The sequence below is a fragment of the Monodon monoceros genome, unplaced genomic scaffold (genome assembly GCF_005190385.1).
Source record: "Monodon monoceros isolate NGI ecotype Baffin Bay Population unplaced genomic scaffold, NGI_Narwhal_1 Super_Scaffold_15, whole genome shotgun sequence".
NCBI classification, from domain to species: domain Eukaryota; kingdom Metazoa; phylum Chordata; class Mammalia; order Artiodactyla; family Monodontidae; genus Monodon; species Monodon monoceros.
Genome location: NW_021703771.1, coordinates 5,707,237 through 5,729,678, shown reverse-complemented (window position 1 = coordinate 5,729,678; position 22,442 = coordinate 5,707,237). Strand labels below are relative to the sequence as shown.

Genomic DNA, 22,442 nt, shown 5'->3' with positions numbered 1-22,442 from the left:
CATTTTTCCAAGTGGGGAATGGTAAAGCATCAATCAAAATTTACCAGGGAAATCAAAGATAGGAATTTGATCAATTACAAAATGCCCACAGCAGTGAAGGGATCCTACACACACCCTAAAAAATATACTGTACCCACTGATAATATTTTACCTTTTTAAAATACTGTCCTGGAGTTTATACAGATCATGAGTTTATACGGATAATACATTTTCGTATTTTTTTCTCTCATTTTTTTTTTTGAGACATCATTAATCCTCCAAACAGTGAAGCAGGTATGGCTTTTCACATACTGCTATTTCACATATATTTAAAATGAAGTGAGGTCAATTTAATTGAATTCAGCACATATATCATAATAAAATATACGATTATTTCCTCTGGAAACCTGATACTGTTGAGAGAGACTAAGAATACAATCCTACTGTGTTGTATTTTTCTCTCCTAGTCACTCCATAGTGGATTGTCCTAGGCTTGCAAGATCATCTACTCAGAGCTAGTAAAGCAAAATTAACGTAGCATGAGAGAAAAACAATAATTTTTCATTTTCTTTATCGTCACTACCACCTATCCCCCACTCCTCCCCACAAGCATCAACAGTGTAGCAGCAGAAATCAGCACAGTCTATCTGGAACAGAACCACCAGGATCCCAAAACCATATAGAATCTATTCTGCAGAAACAGAACTAAACTGACCTTTTATTTTTTTAAACCAAGCCCACGCCGGCCATGCTTCATAATCAGAAATGAAATGTAAAACTAGACTTGTCTTATCTTGCCTTTGATGTTCATAATATTCATAGATATCTAGCAGACATTTTAATTAAAAAAAAACAACAACAGGATATTGAGAACCTGGAAAAGCCAAAATGGGCAAGCAGAATGTAATTTCTCAAAACTTCTTTAGTCTCTAAGTATCATTACCATTTAGACCTACACAACATGGTAGTCACTTGGTACATGTAGCCACTGAGCACTTGAAATGCGCTTGGCCCAAACTGTGATATATTATAAGTATAAAACACACACCAGATTCTGAAGACTTTATTTTAAAAAACTTTAAAACATTGTATTAACATTTAAAAATATTACTTTTATGTTAAGATGGTCATCTTTTGGATATACTGAGTTAAATATATTATTAAAATTGATTTTGCTTGTTTATTTTTACTTATTTTAATGTGGCTACCAAACTGTCACTATTACATACATAGCTTGCATTTGTGGCCTACAGTGTATTTCTATCGAACAGCAATGATCCAACAGAAATACACAACAACCACTTAAATATGTGGTAAACCTTGTGGAAAATTCTACTATTTGACCCTTTGGCTCAGAACTTGTAAAAACTTTGCCAGACAGCATAAAGCAGTTTTAAAAGCATATTTCCTACTGAAGACAATGATGTTTTCCATATTCTAATGAGGGACATAACTCAAGAGTGTTTGGAGGGTAAAAAATGACACGGAGACTTTGGTGGAAAAAAACAAAACAAAACAAGCTACCAGCTCAAGCTAACTCTAGCTTGAATTTTTCTGGTTCCCAGACCCAGTAAGTGATTTCTACTTCAGAGGAAAGCTCTCCTTCTTTGCACGGAGGTTCAAGGACAAACAGTTAAAGAATTGTGACCAGGTATGAACAAGTGAAGGAGCATTCCTAAGGGATCTGAGGTCCTGCCTGGTGAACAGCGAGGACAGGGGTGAGATGAGGGATTCTTCACTGCTCAGGGCTCACGGGGTGTCTCCCCTCCTTCATCCCCAGCCCTTTCCTTCCCTTCCCAGCTTGCTTGCGCCTACCCCCATCCATTTCCCCTCTTCTGGTTACTCTGCACACTTCTTTTTCCCCTCCCAATTCCAACTGCATCTCCCTCACTGTGGTCTTTCTCCTTTCTTCCTCTGACTTTCTTTTTCCCATGAATTTCTTGTTAAATTTAGGTTAAATAGTCAGAAGGTGGCCCTGAAATATATTTTAATAGACTTTACTTTGTCTCACCTTTTTTTAAGAAGACACAGGAAAGAAATGGGAAAAGAACTAAACATTCAAATACGTGAAAGATGAAAGTGTTTTTTACTTCCACAAGGCTCCTTATTGGGCTCTTATTGGTGTTCCCTTTTTTGCTTTTGTCCTTCATGGTTAGTGACCTTCTGCTTATCCCCCCTCTACCCCCTCCCCACAGTCCTAGGGTAATATGGGTCAAGATAAAATCTTCATCAGAATCACCTAAGCAGTTTCCCAGACCTCTCTAGACCCCAAATTGTATTCTTTGGGTAGGAATCAGATTCTTAGGAGTGTAAGTTAGCAAAATAAACAAACTATCCATAATCTTTGATGTTGATGCATGTCCTACAAATATCTAATATATCGAAAGTACCTACTGAAAAGTGCATTGGATGTTCTAAAAATGATAGCTCATAGGGAAGAAGTTCAATTATTGACTTTAGTATTTGGAAAAAACTTAAGAAAAGAACAGGCCCAAACTGACCAGCAAATATTATCAAAGCATTTTTTAACAGAATTCCTTTGAGGTTGGGGTAAGTCAATTTAAGATTTCTATTATGGGTTTCTTGGTATGTATTTCAGAGTCATTTAGCAAAAAAGACTGACAGTCATTTCTCAAAAAACATGGTCATTCAACTCAAGTCATATATTTTACATTTGCTGAAAGTGGTTACACAGTTAAAGAACTACAAAACTGTTTAAGTATCAAAATACTTTTGCCTAATAAAACTTTTTGAAACGCATAAAATCTAGAGTCACTTCCTCCTAATACTGTCTTTGGTTATTGTCTAAAATAAGTTTTTTGGCGGATTTTTCAACAGCTATGTTACGCTAGTTAGCAATTTATAGTTGAATTTTAGGAATCAGTATGTTAATAAATTAGATCAAAACACAGGAAATTCTATTACAATTAGGAGAACGAATTAAAATTTGTGCTTTTGATGTTCCAAGGCTTCGAACTCATAGAGCTTTGACATAATGTTTAATAGACACATATGTTTACTATTATAAACAGCCTCTCAATCCCCAAGAAATTAAGCCAAGGGAATGTATTTCTCGACTGGAATCACCAATACTTTTATTCAGAAACAAATAAAATATTTTTATTTTTAAAAATAATTTCATCAGAAGTTCCCTATTTTATCAAGAATAAACATATAGATTATCAATAGCCAACTTTATGTCACAACATAAACACAGAAAGAGAAGCAGAATAATCACCAGTCATACCTTATTATGTGTCTGAGTCTGTCCAACCAGAATGAGGATGTTGGATGAGATGATAGACAGGCAGAAGTTAATCAGAATTATGGACCTCTCAGAGCGTATGTACCTAGCCAGAGAGAGAAAGTGTCCAACTTTAAAATTCAGCGGAAAGATGAGAAATTCTCTATTATGCAAATTGGTGGAATTCATCCAGAAAAAGACACTAACATGAAGCCTTTACATGAGAAAAAAAATTTAAAAAGTTGTTTTTAAGGAAGATTATTCTTAGAGACCCAATTTTATAGTGACATATAATATCCAAGAGACCTTAAATTTATTTTTCTTTAGACATTAGTGTGGACAACATGGCACTTCTGACAGAAGCTAAATTGCACATCTGTTATCACCATCACTTTTTTTACTAGAAGTATAAAATTTCTTAGAATGATATCAGTTAGTATCATTACCTTCCTATTTGTGTATCTGTAATATGCTAATTATTATCATTTACATCAACCAGGAGAAACTGAAAACCAAAAAGAAAAACCCCACACAGATTCTGAAATATCCCCCTTATTTACTAGGAATATGCCTTTACTCTCATGAAACCATGAACAATGTTCACCCACCACTTCACTCGCTCAAGTATTTTTATATAGTTAGGCTGTTGCTCTTTAGGTTTTTCTTTTCCTGAATAATTGTTCCAAAACAAGAAAAAAGAAAATGAATCTTTACTGCTGAAATCTAATCTAACCCACAAATGATAATTCATCATTAGGCTGGAAAATTAGTTGGAGCCTGCCATATTTTACCCATATGAAGAAGTATTTATATACAGTCTGTCATATAATTTTTAAGCACATCAAGAATGTAAGCCTAGGGGTAAGACGGGAATAAAGACACAGACCTACTAGAGAATGGACTTGAGGATATGGGGAGGGGGAAGGGTGAGCTGGGACGATGTGAGAGAGTGGCATGGACATATATACACTACCAAATGTAAAAGAGATAGCTAGTGGGAAGCAGTTGCATAGCACAGGGAGGTCAGCTCGGTGGTTTGTGACCACCTGGGGGGGGATAGGGAGGGTGGGAGGGAGGGAGAAGCAAGAGGGAAGAGATATGGGAACATATGTATATGTATAACTGATTCGCTTTGTTATAAAGCAGAAACTGACACACCATTGTAAAGCAAAAAAAAAAAAAAACAGAATGTAAGCCATGGAGAAAACTGCTCAGAATCAAATGTTCTACCAGGTGTTTACCCTAAAAGGGTAGCAGCTATCTTGCTTTACTGTACCCTGTGGTAAATCACTGAGTGACAGTAACAAAAAGACATATTTGTTCGTGCTGTGTATTTGAGACTGTTCAATTTGTGTTAGAACATGAACTCACTGTCCACAGCCCACAGTGTGGGCTTCCCTGTGCAGTGTTCCATGGGCGTGCCAGAGATCTGGAGGCACTCTTTGGAAGGTAAAAATCTATCAAAGTTCTTACTCTCTGTTTGTAAGGAATATTTAGGCAGAGGTCCTACATTCCATCACATGTTTCAGAAAAGAAAGCAAAACAAAAACAAGAGTAATAATAAAATATACAAAGAAAATTTTTAATATAAAAGAATCCTCCTTTCTTCACAGAACAAACATAGAATGAACCTAGGTGGACCCTCAATAAAAAGTGGCCTCAAGAGTAGCTTAATCTTGTCCCTGCATCATCAGTATCTAAAAATATAATAAACCACACACTGGGATGCTGAAAACATCAAATATTAAGTTGTTTCTTGTTTTTTGGTTGGGGATGTATCATTAAAACGTTTAAGGGCTGCACACAGTTGACCCTTTATGTGATATTAAAGGCTTCCATGACAGCACAAGTACACAGATGACATTCCTGAAAGGCTTTCATTGATATCATTTGCTCAGTAAATAGAAAAATCATGGTAATGAAGACCTAGACTGACCACCCTGAAGAGTCTTTAGATGTTTTCATTTTCATTAACATTGTGACATTATTGCCTTAAAAATTGCTATAAAATGTCTCAACTTTCAAAACATTTTATAAATATGCTTTATGTTTTAAACAAAATTTGTGAATGCATCATTTCAATACATGGATTAAAAGGACATGCTTAGTTGCTCTGTGATGTAATAACGTAATTCTACAGAACATATCTGTAGATGGAGAGAACGTAACAATCAATTCATTTTTTGATGAATATTTCTAATGAGCTACATGAGACATCAGCAAATTTCAAAGTGGTATATTATATATAAAATAATTCTGATGTTCACACATTTTACACATCATTAGAAAAGCAAAAAAAAAAAAAATTAAACCTTTTAATTAGAAAAAAAAAAAGCAGTAAGATCCTGACATGAGTATTATCATACAGGAATGTTACTAGGTAAATTTAATGTTTACAAAATGCATTGAATTCGTCATGCTACAAGATTCACTTAATAGTTTATGAATCTTGAAACTTCTATCAAATTATTTATATTACTTCAAGTCTTCTACCTGTAGACAATGAGTTGATGGCCACTAATGGTTAGGAATTCAAATTTATATTGTTTCTTAGTACTGTCTTCTAAACTTCTCAGTTTCATGTCAAGTTTGGATAGATACTTTCAGGTGGTAATTCCTAGAAAGCTATTGCAATAGGTGATTTTCCTGGATTTTCTGGATTACAGCAAACTTCCCTACAGACTAAATAATCCTGTACTTCTTTGATAACTTTTATATATCATTTATACTAGCAGTGTTTGTGCTAGCGTTAGCCATATGTATTGAGGCATGAAGAGGTGTAATTGGTGGCTGAACCCTAAGTACTGAGAAATGGAACTTGGTTCTGAATACTTCAGTGAGTATGACTTATGATGTCATTGATGAATTGTGATACTATTACCTAGTATCCTGGCCCATAAACACTGCCTCATTTCCTGAGAAATACCATTCAGGCAACTGTGGGAGAGAAAGTCTTCTTCCCAGCATTTGTCTGTCTTGCTCTTGTATTACCAGGACAATGCCTGCTTGACTGAGCCCTGAACCCTGGATTCTACTGTCTACAATGCCATGCCTAGAACAAACATTTCTTTCATTTCATGAGACTGGCCATATATTATCAGATTCCCTCATTTAGTATTTCACTACCCTGCATGGGAAGGCAGGACCTCTATTACGTATCTGTATCAATGGACCAAGAATGTGTACATATTTTGTTTTTGTATGAAGCATGAAAATCTTAATATCTTTGACAATATAATATTCTGGACAATTAATTTTTGTCCTCAAAAGAGTAAAAAATATAATGGAGAACAATGATTTTTTTTTAAAAAAAAGGATGTTAAATCAAATGATCTTTCCTTATTAAATTGTAATTAATTTTTCAAAGAAATTTTTTTCTTTTTTTTATGGTACGCAGACCTCTCACTGTTGTGGCCTCTCCCGTTGCGGAGCACAGGCTCTGGACGCGTAGGCTCAGCGGCCATGGCTCACGGGCCTAGCCGCTCCGCGGCATGTGGGATCTTCCCGGACCGGGGCACGAACCCGTATCCCCTGTATTGGCAGGCGTACTCTCAACCACTGCACCACCAGGGAAGCCCTCAACAAAATTGTTTTTTATCCTAAGTAAAAGATAAGTAAAATACTAGGCCTGGCTACCTTTGCAATTTTAATATTTCAAATATTCAGGAAATAATACATAATTATTTATTTGATAATATGGTAACTGTTTTTAGAACATTTTAAAGTAATCAAAATGGATATAAAAATGTTTAACATTTGAAAATTTATTGGGAAGTTTAGTTATATACTAGTTATCAATATGTCAGTAGACATAATAAACTTCACAAATCTAATTCTCATTAACAGAACAAGAACAAATCTTAGAGAACTACTACATTTTCATACAATGTCAAACAGATATAATTTCACATATTATAGAACAGTATTTTTCAATCACTTCCCCTTGTTTATGTATTTTTATGACTTTTTAAAATCAGTTTGTCAAAATCTGACTTAGTGGAAACATTCAGCTGAGAAGTCTTTTCTAAAGCTTTATGGTATTATATTAATGCATTAATATTATAGAAGACTTTACACATTGGACACACTGAAAGCATATGTTTAAAACTTAAGCATTTGGAGACCATATTTCTATAACAGAGAAATTAATTTGACTGTATCATTAAATTCTCAAGCTCAATAGCAGTTGGGATAAATATAAACAACACATAGACTGAACTTGGGGTATTAAGAGTACCATGCTTGGAGTAAGCAACTTGTTGAAGGCTACCATCATTTGAATTGGGAAGAAAAGTGTGTGTGTGTGTGTGTGTGTGTGTGTGTGTGTGTTTTGTTTACTTTCCCATTGTAGGAAAATACAGACAAGAAAATTAAGTAAACACTTATTTAGTGTTATTGAGCTCATTTATTATACCTTAATCACGGCAATTATAATTCTGTTTTCAAAGTACTTCTTTCAGTAAATTAAGAAAACATGAGACATATAATAGTTATTATATTCCTTGATTTAACTCTGAATAACAGAACATTCCATTTCTAGTGTATTAATTGACTACATACCTCCATAATGCTGCATAGACAACGGCTAGGGTGATCAAGGCCAAGCAAGAAAGGCCACTGCCTACAATTAGGGTAACTGAAGGTGTACTAGAGGATTCCATGATCTGTAAATTAAACAAAAGAAGCAAAAAAAGAGAGAGAGAGAGAGAGAGAGAATTTTCAGAAATAAATTAAAATAACTTCTAAACTCAACAAAACTATCCTAACACTCAAAAATAGCCAATATAGTTGTTATAGTCACCAGATAATTACCCAGTAACCACTCTGTTCACATATTCTCAACCTCTAAAATGACTAATTCTAGCTACTCCCTCTCTCCCACTGTGAAGTAATGAAGGCCTTAAGAGTTTTCAATGCTTGATTGTAGCATATACCCACTTACAGCTTTCTAAAATAAATAACTGAAGCTACAACTTGGTCAACATTAACATGTTAAATTTCATCTAGTTGAAATTTGAAGCAGTATTTATTTTTCTTCAACTAACTACAGTTCAGTTATTTCACAAAATGTATTTTGTTGAAATTTACTTTGATCCTCCCATTATGTTATCCAAATCTGGTACCTAGATATTGAAAATTTTTCAAACTTTCTGACTTTTGACAACTTTGTTCTAAGTCAAGTATTCTCTCATTTAATTTCACTAGCTTGGCCTCTAAGAATATAGAAGAAAATCAAATTTCAAGTGTAAGACCTTAGAATATATTTGTGATTTTTTTTTCTGTGAACAAAATATATAGAGATAATCTTCACAATGCCAATATTAGTCTCTAAATACTTGACCTTGAAAAATAAGTCTTATATCTTTTAAAACATATATAAAGATCAAAGAGATTTCTTTCTTTAGACACTAACATGGTACTAACTAATAAAATCTGCTGTGTTTCATATTTTTAGTATTGGAAGTTTAAAGAAATACACTTTAAGATCAAGTGTGTTCCAAATCTTAGATATGCACAATCAGTTTTATAGGCATTTTTGGCTATCAAAATAAGGAAAAAGAGTGATGCATATTTAGGCCAGATTTAGCCAGAAAGTCACATTTTTCTTAATAATTATTTTTCACCACTTCAATTTCTGAAATAATTTTTCAAAGTACATTTGATGAGGATGTTATTTTTTCTTTCAGACTGTTTATACAACTGTCTGTTTCAGAAACTAGTTTTACAAACCTATATACTTCTAAGGAATGATTTTACAGTTTCTGACAGTCTCTGCTTTCATAAAAATTTCATTTAATTAAAAAAAATAAATATCCAAGGACACCCCAGAAAACCTGTACTGAAAATATCCAATGCAGATATGCAATGTGTTTGGCTATAGTGTCTGGGGTCTTCATTCTACTACCAACAGTAACCTCACAAATTCCCCAGAACAGCTTTAGAGTTCTAAAATAAAGGTTAAGCTGACAAGTATTTTTATTTGAAAGTTTGCAGCATATTAGCAATATGATTGGAGTACATCCTCAAAACTATACTGCAGAAATTTCAAGTTAGAAGACATAAAATTGAGTAGAATTTAGTTATAGCACACCAACTAGAATTCATTTCACCAAGCTACTGTAGCTAAGGAGGAGACGAACCCAATTTTGCCACCCTGCAACATTTTCCATTTCCCCATTTAAAATGCAGTTCCCTGGAGAAACACTCTCCACAATGTCCCTGCCTTTGCATTAAAGCCGTGTTTTCCCTTTGTTACTTACTATTTCTCTAGGTTGCTGAGCCAAAATGGCGAAGGTAGAGAGACGATCACATAAGCATTTCGTATGGGATGCATCGGTAAGCACAGTTTTACATCCCTGGGTGGACCAGGTTCCCAAAGACTCGTTCCTGTAGAGGGTGGGGGGTGGGGGGAGATCGGGATAAATACGCCTGACTGCCAAATCCGTAATGAAGAAAATGCAATTTAATTGAGAGAATCGTCTACTGTAATTCCCGTACAGGGGAAAAAAAAAAAAATCTACTTGTTGTTGAACAGGACGTAATTTAGATGCATCTCCAGTAATGCAAAGCGAGAGTGTTTGGAGAAAGCAGGCGGGCGGCGGTACGGCGTGCAGAGAGCTGTCCAGCGCCGGAGGTGCTGAAACCGGGACTGGCTCTGTCCAGCCCTCTGCGAGGAACGGCGGCGGCGGCGGCGGCGGCACGAGCAGCCGCCAGAGCGTTGGCAGCCACTTCCTATGCTCATCGGATCGTTTCAAACACTCATAGAGTGTAAAGAGGCTTTTCACATTGCATACCAGCTCTGATTCCCGTCCCGTATTTTTGGATCGTGAACGCTGACTTTTAAACAGAGGATTTCTCTGAAAAGCCTGCCTAAAAGGTTAGATAGCTTGTGTTGGGCGATATAGAATCTTCTCTGTTGGCTAGGGATTTTTCCTCCCTTTAGAATTAGCTGCTGTGAAAATTTCACCCTGGAAATGGGAAGCAGCAGCAGCGGCATCAGCTGGTTCCGACTCTCATTGCCTTTGCCTGATATCCAGGGGAGTGGTGGGTTTCAGACATCAGCTTCCCACTCCACACTTCACTCAGCCCAAGCTCCTCTGAATCCCTTGACATTTCTTCCCCTCATCCACCTCTCTGCCCCGGGGTGGAAGCATTAAGCTAACCCCAAGACTGCCAGAACATTTAGAAGAATAACCCCACCTCAAAGTCCCGTAGGGATGGGGAAAGAGGGCCTGCTTCAATCTTCCCTTTGGTGTAGCCATTCAAAATTCTAAAGCATATGGTTTCTTTCCCACCCCAGCAGAACAATAAAAATGGTATCAACCTACGCCTTCTTGGTGGGGGGTGAAGATGGGGGAGAATCCTTCCACCCCCCGGCTGAACTACTCTACAGGAAGAGGAAGAAAAGAAAAAAAAAAAGCTATAGAGTTCAACCAATCAACTTTATTATCATTACACGTGTTATATACTGAATGCACCAATTGTCACCTCCCCTCCCCCAGGCACGGAACTCTCCAAGTAGCAAACCTGTGTGTATGTGTGTGCTTAAATTTCAAACCCAATTACTATCTATGTTAAAAATCACTCTAAAACTCCAGAAGGATAACACATGGCTTGGTGTTAATTTTGATATGGTACTTTTTATTTCATCTACTCCATATCTCTGAATGCCTAAAGCTATTGGGTTAAATATGAATGCAGTCTATTTCTGAGCTATTTCAATGACAGAGGTTTCACTGTGACAGCTGGACTTCCAAGTTGAGCTGTAGAGTATAATTTACACTATCCCTTTTTGGGATTTAGATGCAATATCTTTTTAATATTCATTAATTTGATTTAAATATTGATTTGATATCACTAATATGCACGACTCAAAATACTCTTAATTACAACTTCTTTTAAAAAGGAATAGACTATATTTGGGGAGAGGTACAAAAACGTTATACCTAAGTTCACCCAAATACTTCTAAGTACTAGCCAATTAAAAATTTGGTAGGTCTCTTTTCTTTCTCATGATGTCATACAACCATGCAAAATTATATATATATATATATATATATATATATATATATATATTTCAGTTATATCTCAACCAACTGCAACAGTATTAAATTCCAATTCTACCTAACCAGAGCAGCACTTCAATTTATTTCATTGGCTGCCTGTCTCTTATCGTCTTGTGACAGTTAAGGCCAAATAAAAAACATTTATCTCAGCTGATTAAAGTTTAAAGAAGAAAGATACATTTAAGAGAGTCTGACATGTTTTAAAACACAACATTGCATTATTAATCCTGTATGACAGCTTTATTTTAATGCAATATTTGTGCTTTCAAGATGGAGTCCAGTACCTACACTTTTCATATTATGTGGCTATGACCAATAAACCAATTCAAAGTCTTACCAGGAAAAAAGTTTACTGCAAATAAGACCTCATGAGACAAAGTGATATATTTATATCTAGGTAATGAAAGTTTGTTTACTCAAGAAAATGTTAGTATTACTAAGCTTTTGCTGTCAGATGTAAAGTCTATGTTCAATATAATGTTGTTAGACTCTGAAGATCATGTAAATTTTATATGACATCTTCAGAAAAGTAGGTCAATTTACTCTGCTCTGTACAATTATTGCAGTGCTGACCTGGCCCAGCCCCAGGCAAAACTGGGAAGTAAGTGACACTGGTCTCCATGTTTCAATCTTTCATTTCCTCCCCAAGCATGAAATATTTCTAATCTCACTGGGCCCCTTTTGATGGGTACCTTCCTGAGGCTTACATAACTTTTCTCCTTACCTTTCTTAGGAATTATTATCCCTTTGTTGACTTTACCTGATGAAACTAATGGAAAATATTATGAGTGACTGAGTACAGCTTGATGTGCTCTCCCCAGTTTAATGCAAGTTATAAAACACAAAATAATGCATCTGATAGCAGAACACCAGAATATGATCAGATGAGTAGGAGTGAACATTTTGAAAGGTGAGGAGGTAACTTCCAACTTCTATATTTGGTTGCTTGCAAGAGCTGAGTAATAAGTGTGATGCCATCTGATGCCAAATTTTAAATTGTTTCATAAAACCTCTTGATATTTTAAAACCAGATAAAACTCTTATAAATTAGTTTTTTAAATCACTAGCATACATGTCACTACTATTACAAAAACTATAGTATATGTCACCTGTATTTTCACACATTTCATAGCTATTCTTACTGTACAAAATTCTTCGAAAGCATGGTACATGTGTCTGACTGATTTCAGGGAGACCTTGTAAAGCAAACTGATGTGTAGTAGAGCTAATGTGAAGCAAAACAGCTTCCACAGTCTGCACAGAACAAGGTTTTAAAGCACGTGGACTATTCCAGCAATCACATTATTCTTCTAATGTCATAGATTTGCATGCCATGATTAATGGTGTATCTTTGAATTATTCTTGGTTATTAAGTCTAGCTTGTCATCAATGGGGCAAGCAAATACAATGAAATATGTATGAACATTAAAGATATAATAAGAATAACAGACTGAGGATATCAGAAGCAAACACAAAATGATGATACACACGTTTTACTGAAAAATCACATATTTCTTTTTCATAGTGTCTTTTCTGGGCATTAATTTTTTTTTCAAATAGTTTTCAAAATAACTAGGCCTGCAGAAATTTCATATAAGCAGCACATTCTTCGTTGACTACACCTACATTCACCCATGTTAGCTCTTAGCTGTCATCTGTACCTCTTCTCCTTCTTCCTATTATTAGGCTGGCTAAAAGAAGAAAAGAGTCTGCCTGTCCCAAGTATTTGAAAGTACATACCCACAAGGACAGAATGCTGTGAAAATATATGACACAAAATCTATTATTTCCCACCTTAATATTTATTTGAGGCCTTTCCCCAATTTCCTAAGACTCTACATGATCCCTCTTTGGATCGGAGTTCATTGTTGGGGTCTGGATTTCATGGGAGAGTTAAATAATATAGCATGTGACTATATAGTCTAGCATTTAAGGTTAAAGAAAAAGATTATCCATTCACTCCAATGAAAAGTTGTTTAGGAAAAAACTGATAGCAAAAACTTATAGTGACTCATTTCAAAACTGTTTCAAGAAATCAAACTTTTACCTTTTGAAATACCCATACAACTAAATATTCCACTTAAATCACTCTTTTATAAAACCATCTATTCTACTTCATAATACATCAGTGTGTAAAGTATTTATCATGAATAAGTTATAAACTTTAGCAGGTTTATATCTCAGGGTCGATGTTTTATTTAATTTTTATTTCATTTTAAAGTATAGTTGATTTTCTTTTTATTTAACAAAATTTTTTAACTTAAAAATTTTTTTAACATCTTTATTGGAGTATAATTGCTTTACAATGGTGTGTTAGTTTCTGCTGTATAACAAAGTGAACCAGCTATACATATACATATATCCCCTTATGTCCTCCCTCTTGTGTCTCCCTCCCACCCTCCCTATCCCACCCCTCTAGGTGTTCACAAAGCACTGAGTTAATCACCCTGCGCTATGCAGCTGCTTCCCACTAGCTATCTATTTTACATTTGGTAGTGTATATATGTCTGTGCCACTCTCTCACTTCATCCCAGCTTACGTTTCCCCCTTCCCGTGTCCTCAAGTCCATTCGCTACGTCTGCCTCTTTATTCTTGTCCTGTCCCTAGGTTCTTCAGAATCATTTTTTTTAGATTCCATATATATGTGTTAGCATATGGTATTTGATTTTCTCTTTCTGACTTACTACACTCTATACGGCAGACTCTAGGTCCATCCACCTCACTATAAATAACTAAATTTCGTTTCTTTTTATGGCTGAGTAATATTCCATTATATATATGTGCCAGATCTTCTTTATCCATTCATCTGTCAATGGACACTTAGGTTGCTTCTATATTCTGGCGATTGTAAATACAGCTGCAGTGAACATGATTCTTTCTGAATTATGGTTTTCTCAGGGTATATGCCAGGCAGTGGAATTGCTGGGTCATACGATAGCTCTATTTTTAGTTTTCTAAGGAACCTCCATACTGTTCTCCATCATAGCTGTATCAATTTACATTCCCACTAACAGTGCAAGAGGGTTCCCTTTTCTCCACACCCTCTCCAGCATTTATTGTTTGTAGATTTTTTGATGATGGCCATTCTGACTGGTGTGAGGTGATACCTCATTGTAGTTTTGATTTGCATTTCTCTAATGATTAGTGGTGTTGAGCATTCTTTCATGTGTTTGTTGGCAATGTGTATGTATACTTTGGAGAAATGTCTATTTAGATCTTCTGCACATTTTTGGATTGGGTTTTTTGTTTTTTTGATATTGAGCTGCTTGTATATTTTGGAGATTAATCCCTTGTCAGTTGCTTCATTTGCAAATATTTTCTCCCATTCTGAGGGTTGTCTTTTCATCTTGTTTATGGTTGCCTTTGCTGTGCAAAGCTTTTAAGTTTCATTAGGTCCCATTTGTTTATTTTTCTTGTTATTTCCATTGCTCTAGGAGGTGGGTCAAAAAGGATCTTACTGTGATTTATGTCATAGAATGTTCTGCCTATGTTTCTCTCTAAGAGTTTTATAGTGTCTGGCCTTACATTTAGGTCTTAATCCATTTTGAGTTTATTTTTGTGTATGGTATTAGGGAGTGTTTTAATTTCATTCCTTTACATATAGCTGTCCAGTTTTCCCAGCACCACTTATTGAAGAGGCTGTCTTTTCTCCATTGTATACTCTTGCCTCCTTTATCAAAAATAAGGTAACCATATGTGCATGGCTTTATTTCTGGGCTGTCTATCCTGTTCCATTGATCTATATTTCTGTTTTTGTGCCAGTACCATACTGTCTTTATTACTGTACCTTTGTAGTATAGTCTGATGTCTGGGAGCCTGATTCCTCCAGCTCTGTTTTTCTTTCTCAAGATTGCTTTCACTATTTGGGATTTTTGGGGTCAAATACAAATTGTGAAATTTTTGTTCCAGTTCTGTGAAAAATGCCACTGGTAGTTTGATAGGGATTGCGCTGAATCTGTAGATTGCTTTGGGTAGTAATTTTCACAATGTTGATTCTTCCAATCCAAGAACATGGTATATCTTTCCATCTGTTTGTATCATCTTTAGTTTCTTTCATTCATGTCTTATAGTTTTCTGCATACAGGTCTTTTGTCTCCTTATGTAGGTTATTCCTAGGTATTGTACTCTTTTTGTTGTAATGGTAAATGAGAGTGTTTCCTTAATTTCTCTTTCAGATTTTTCATCCTTAGTGTAGAGGAATGCAAGAGAGTTCTGTGCATTAATTTTGTATCTTGCTATTTCATCAAATTCATTGATTAGCTCTAGTTGTTTTCTGGTAGCATCTTTAGGATTCTCTGTGTATAGTATCATGTCATCTGCAAACAGCGATAGCTTTACTTCTTCTTTTCTGACTTGGATTCCTTTTATTTCTTTTTCTTCTCTGATTGCTGTGGCTAAAACTTACAAAACTGTGTTGAAAAATAGTGGTAATAGTGAAAAACCTTGTCTTCTTCCTGATCTTAGAGGAAATGGTTTCAGTTTTGCAACATTGAGGACAATGTTGGCTGTGGGTTTGCATATATGGAGTTTATTATGTTGAGGTAGGTTCCATCTATGCCTACTTTCTGGAGGGCTTTTATCATAAATGGGTGTTGAATTTTGTCAAAAGCTTTTTCTGCATGTATTGAGATGATCATATGGTTTTTCTCCTTCGATTTGTTAATATGGATTATCATACTGATTGATTTGCATATATTGAAGAATCCTTGCATTTCTGGGATAAACCCCACTTGATCATGGTGTATGATCGTTTTAATGTGCTGTTGGATTCTGTTTGGCAGTATTTTGTTGAGGATTTTTGCATCTATGTTCATCAGTGATATTGGCCTGTAGATTTCGTTCTTTGTGACATCTTTGTATGGTTTTGGCATCAGGGTGATGGTGGCCTTGTAGAATGCGTTTGGGAGTGTTCTTCCCTCTGCTATATTTTGGAAGAGTTTGAGAAAGATAGAGGTTAGCTCTTCTCTAAATATTTGATAGAATTCGCCTGTGAAGCCATCTGGTCCTGGGTTTCTGTTTGTTGGAAGATTTTTTTTTTTTTTTTTTTTGTGGTACGCAGGTCCCTCACTGCTGTGGCCTCTCCTGTTGTGGAGCACAGGCTCCGGAAGTGCAGGCTCAGCGGCCATGGTTCACAGGCCCAGCCACTCCGTGGCATGTGGGATCTTCCCGGACCGGGGCACGAACCCGTGTCCCCTGCATCAGCAGGCGGACTCTCAACCACTGCGCCACCAGGGAAGCCCTGTTGGAAGATTTTTAATGACAGTCCCAATTTCAGTGCTTGTGACTGGTCTGTTTATATTTTCCATTTCTTCCTGGTTCAGTCACGGAAGGTTGTGCTTTTCTAAGAATTTGTCCATTTCTTTCAGGTTGTCCATTTTATTGGCATATCATTGCTTCTAGTCATCTCTCATGATCCTTTGTATTTCTGCAGTGTCAATTGTTACTTCACCTTTTTCATTTCTAATTCTATTGATTTGAGTCTTCTCCCTTTATTTTCTTCATGAGTCTGGCTAATGGTTTATCAATTTTGTTTATCTTCTCAAAGAACCAGCTTTTAATTGTATTGATATTTGCTATTGTTTCCTTCATTTCTTTTTCATTTATTTCTGATCTGATCTTTATGATTTCTTTCCTTCTGCTAACTTTGGGAGTTTTTTGTTCTTCTTTCTCTAATTGCTTTACGTGTAAGGTTAGGTTGTTTATTTGAGGTGTTTCTTGTTTCTTGAGGTGGGAATGTGTTGCTATAAACTTCCCTCTTAGAACTGCTTTTGCTGCATCCAATAGGTTTTGGGTCATCGTGTTTTCATTGTCATTTGTTTTTAGGTATTTTTTGACTTCCTCTTTGATTTCTTCAGTGATATCTTGGTTATTTAGTAGTGTATTGTTTAGCCTCCATGTGTTTGTATTTTTTACACATTTTTCCCTGTAATTGATATCTAGTCTCATAGCATTGTGGTCGGAAATGATACTTGATATGATTTAAATTTTCTTAAACTTACAAAGGCTTGATTTGTGACCCAAGATATAATCTATCCTGGAGAATGTTCCAAGAGCACTTGAGAAGAAAGTGTACTCTGTTGTTTTTGGATGGAATGTTCTATAAGTATCAATTAAGTCCATTTTGTTTAATGTATCATTTAAAGCTTGTGTTTCCATATTTATTTTCATTTTGGATGATCTGTCCATTGGTGAAAGTGTGGTTAAAGTCCCCTACTATGATTTTGTTACTGTCGATTTCCCCTTTTATGGCTGTTAGCATTTGCCTTATGTATTGAGGTGGTCCTATGTTGAGTGCATAAATACTTACAATTGTTATATCTTCTTGGATTGATCCCTTGATCATTATGTAGTGTCCTTCTTTGTCTTTTGTAATAGTCTTTATTTTAAAGTATGTTTTGTCTGATATGAGAATGGCTACTCCAGCTTTCTTTTGATTTCCATGGAATATCTTTTTCCATCACCTCACTTTCTGTCTGTATGTGTCCCTAGGTCTGAAGTGGTCTCCTGTAGACAGCATGTATATGGGTCTTGTTTTTGTATCCATTCAGCCAGTCTTTGTCTTTTGGTTGGAGCTTTTAATCCATTTACATTTAGGGTATTTATTGATATGTATGTGCCTATTCCCATTTTCTTAATTGTTTTGGGTTTGTTATTGTAGGTCTTTTCCTTCTCTTGTGTTTCCTGCCTAGAGAAGTTCCTTTAGCATTTGTTGTAAAGCTGGTCTGGTGGTGCTGAATTCTCTTAGCTTTTGCTTGTCTGTAAAGTTTTTAATTTCTCCATTGAATCTGAATGAGATCCTTGCTAGGTAGAGTAATCTTGGTTGTAGGTTCTTCCCTTTCATCAGTTTAAATATGTCCTGCCACTTCCCTCTGGCTTGCAGAGTTTCTGCTGAAAGATCAACAGTTAACCTTATGGGGATTCCCTTGTATGTTATTTGTTGCTTTTCCCTTGCTGCTTTTAATATTTTTTTTTGTATTTAATTTTTTATAGTTTGATTAATAGTTCTCTTGGCATGTTTCTCCTTGGATTTATCCTGTATGGGACTCTCTGTGCTTCCTGGACTTGATTGACTATTTTCTTTCCCATATTAGGGAAGTTTTCAACTATAATTTCTTCAAATATTTTCTCAGTCCCTTTCTTTTTCTCCTCTTCTTCTGGACCCCTATAATTCAAATGTTGGTGTGTTTAATGTTGTCCCAGAGGTCTCTGAGACTGTGTTCGATTCTTTTCATTCTTTTTTCTTTATTCTGCCCTGTGGTAGTTATTTCCACTTTTTTATCTTCCAGGTCACTCATCTGTTCTTCTGTCTCAGTCATTCTGCTATTGATTCCTTCTAGAGAATTTTAAATTTCATTTATTGTGTTGTTCTTTATTGTTTGTTTTCTCTTTAGTTTTTCTAGGTCCTTGTTAAATGTTTCTTGTATTTTCTGCATTCTATTTCCAAGATTTTGGGTCATGTTTACTATCATTACCCTGAATTTTTTTCAGGTAGACTGCCTATTTTCTCTTCATCTTTTAGGCGTGGTGGGTTTTTACCTTGCTCCTTCATCTGCTGTGTGTTTCTCTGTCTTCTCATTTTGCTTAACTTACTGTGTTTAGGGTCTCCTTTTCACAGGCTGCAGGTTTGTAGTTCCCATTGTTTTTGGTGTCTGCCCCAGTGGCTAAAGTTGGTTCAGTGGGTTGTGTAGGCTTCCTGGTGGATGAGACTTGTGCCTGTGTTCTGGTGGATGAGGCTGTATCTTGTGTTTCTGGTGGGCAGGACTGCATCCAATGGTGTGTTTTGGGGTGTCTGTGAACTTATTATGATTTTAGGCAGCCTCTTTGCTAATGGGTGGGGTTGTGTTCCTGTCTTGCTAGTTGTTTGGCATAGGGTGTCCAGCACTGTAGCTTGCTGGTCGTTGAGTGGAGCTGGGTCTTAGTTTGAGATGGAGATCTCTGGGAAAGCTTTTGCCCTTTGATATTATGTGTAGCCAGGAGGTCTCTCGTGGACCAGTGTCCTGGACTCAGCTCTCCCACCTCAGAGGCACAGGCCTGACACCCGGCCTGAGCATGTGGACCCTGTCATCCACACGGCCAGGTACGTGGGGTGTTTCTTGCCTTTTGAGAAGTCTGAGGCCTTCTGCCAGTGTTCAGTAGGTGTTCTGTAGGAGTTGTTCCAGATGTAGTTGTATTTCTTATGTATTTGTGGGGAAGAAGGTGATTTCTATGTCTTACTCCTCCACCATCTTGAAGGTCTCTCCTATCTCAGGGTTTTAATGGTCAATTTATTCAAAACCAAAATAGCTACGCAGCAATTCTTTAAAAACTTACACGCAGCTTCTGAGTACACTGTCCTTGCAATGTATGTGCACTGAAAGAAAGTAATTATTTTCCAATCATAACAGTCATTAACTTCTAAGAATAGGTGAATCTATATCACTTTTAATGTATATGTCATACCAAAATGAATAATGCATATAGTTTCTTTGTATAAGTTATTCTCATAATACAGAAAATTTTGGAGTGCAGATAAAAAATGTTCTCAATTTTGAGTAAAAAACAGTCTTTAAGGGTAATTTCTACTTTTTAGGATATTGGAAATACTGAGAACTTTGTTATCTCTAGCAACCATTAGTATGTTAAAACACAGTGAAACATGAAATCAGAAAGTTTTGCTAGAAGTAACCTTAGTGATCACCTAGCCCATTTGTTTTCAACACTTGCTGTATATTAACGTCACCTGGAGACCTTTAAAACTTAAATCCTGAGGTGATGTCTGGGCATTATTACTTTTCTAATGCTCCCCAGATGATTCTAGTGTGCAGCCAAGGCTGAGAACCACTGATCTATCCCAACCATCTAGTTTTACAGAGGAGGAAATTGAAGTGCAGGGAATTCAGGAAGCTTATTTTAAGGCACAGAGTGAGACACAAAGTTGGGCTTCTCATTTCCAGATTAGAGATTTTTTTTAATACTAACTTTTAGTTGTAGTCTGTTTTAAAGCAGAATGTAATGAACAGTCCTATAAAAAGATCTGAATATCATGCCTATTTACACTTGCAAACAATGTGGCCCTCATGTAATGGTTTTAGCAAAGTACAAGTTATCAGTGGATGAAGTTAGCTAAGGACAGATTGTCATGCTTTGGTGTTCATCCTGTTTTTTAAGTGATATATTGTATGACATGTAAAAAAACAAACATTGAGTTTATACCAATTTTTCATGACATAAAGCATCTCTCATCTCTAGTGAGATCATTTATAGTTTGAGGTGATATATAAGTTGAAATTACAAATTCTGAAAACATGATATTGAGTAAAAGTTATAAGCTCTTTTTTCCTTCGAAAAATATCCTCTATTTAGATACAATAGAGGATTTTCATATCAATTATCATAATGACTGCATATAGTAATATACACTAGTATACACAGACACATATATACATTTTTTTAATTTAAAAAGAATAATACCAACATAAAGCATTTATAGTTCATTCACTGTGGTGAAATTTAGGAGTGAGTACTTTGCTACCAGCAGGAAGAGCCCTTATCATCCACTAGGCTGAACCTGGAATTAATAGTGACCCCTCCAGACCATAATTAACACCAGATTTCCAATTCTTTGCCTAGAAATGAACTAGTTCTAGGAACATGCTACACTTAGATCTTTCCAGCACTCCTCTGTGCATATTCATGTTTTCTGTCCAACACTAGAATATTAGTTGATAAATTCACCTCACTTTCTTTATTTATAAAATTAACACTCTCCATGCCACACTAGAATATTAGTGCTTTTGACAATTGTATCTTGTTCAGATTTGAATCTCTGACATACCGCTTTTCACTTAGTAGGGACTTAAATGTTTGTTCAGTTAATTTAATAATTAGTTACACTTCAAGGGATGGCTTCTAATGCTGTTGGACCCAGACAGATTGTCTTAGCTCCAATTCATTTGCTGTCCTTCAGCATATAGCAGAAATGCAATCTGAAGAGTATCAATGGATCTTAATAGGCTTATCTATTTGCTTTTGGTCTTCAAACATCATTTGATGATGAGCTCTGAAAGACTCAGCATCCTGCAGTGATTATGTTCACTCCAGCAGTGAGGCCTGAGTCTTCACTAAGCAGTCAATAAGTATTTAGTGAGTGCTTTTCAAATGCCAAAGTAGAAGACACATACAAAAAGAAAACTAACAGTTTCTTTCTTAGAAAAGTTGGCAATCTGGTTGGAAGACTATATAATCCAAGAATGTTTTCTATCTTATTAGTTTTACAAATTATTCCCGAAAATGCTGTTAATATGGCCCTTCTATTTTAAGCCACTATCATCTCTCCTCTAGATAAATATCATCACTGGGCTCCTTGTTCCTTCCCTGCTATCTATCCTTAAGTTCAATTTCAACACAGCAGCCAGAGATCCTGTTGACACATATGTAAACTCACATCACTCTGTTCAAAACTCTATCAATGGTTCTTCCCATCTCACTTGGAGTAAATGACAAAGCAGTTAAAATAACCTACAAGGACCTCTACCAGCTGGTCTGTCATTATCTCTTTCTTTAAAAATTAATTAATTAATTAATTAATTTATTTTTGGCTACATTGGCTCTTCACTGCTGTGCACGGGCTTTCTCTAGTTGCAGTTAGCGGGGACTACTCTTTGTTATGGTGTGCAGGTTTCTCATTGCAATGGCTTCTCTTGCTGCAGAGCACGGGCTCTAGGCATGAAGGCTTCAGTAGTTGTGGCTTGCGGGCTCAAGAGCGCAGGCTCAGTAGTTGTGGTGCATGGGCTTGCTTGCTCCATGGCATGTGGGAACTTCCTGGCCCAGGGCTCGAACCCGTGTCCCTTGCATTGGCAGGCAGATTCCTAACCACTGCACCCAAGGAAAGCCCCTGTTATCACCTCTTTACCTTCCTCTCCTAACACAATACCTTTTCTCATCATTTCCAACCACACTGAGCTCTTCGTTTTCTCACCTTGGCATTTTGTGCTGGCAAATCTCATGGCCAAGAATGTATTCCTCAAAGACAGTAACGTTGTTATTCCCTCACATCACGTATGTCTCTGCCCTTATGTCATGCTCCCAGAGATGTCACTGACTATCCAACTTAAAGTAGTAACTCTGCATCTGTAGTAGGTTAAAATGGGCTCAAATTCTATATAATTCTTCTC

General features: G+C 36.2%; 1 protein-coding gene across 2 annotated transcripts in view; it reads right to left on the bottom strand.

The window, feature by feature from the left end:
* Positions 1–22,442, bottom strand: part of ADGRB3 (adhesion G protein-coupled receptor B3) — an 802,271-nt gene that overhangs the window by 141,935 nt on the left and 637,894 nt on the right. For both annotated transcript variants that reach the window (XM_029224183.1, XM_029224184.1), the window contains 3 exons: positions 9,484–9,610; positions 7,784–7,887; positions 3,227–3,329 (listed from right to left, as the gene is read on the bottom strand). In XM_029224183.1, coding sequence (XP_029080016.1) covers positions 3,227–3,329; positions 7,784–7,887; positions 9,484–9,610 — 334 coding nt within the window. The remainder of the gene's footprint in view (positions 1–3,226; positions 3,330–7,783; positions 7,888–9,483; positions 9,611–22,442) is intronic.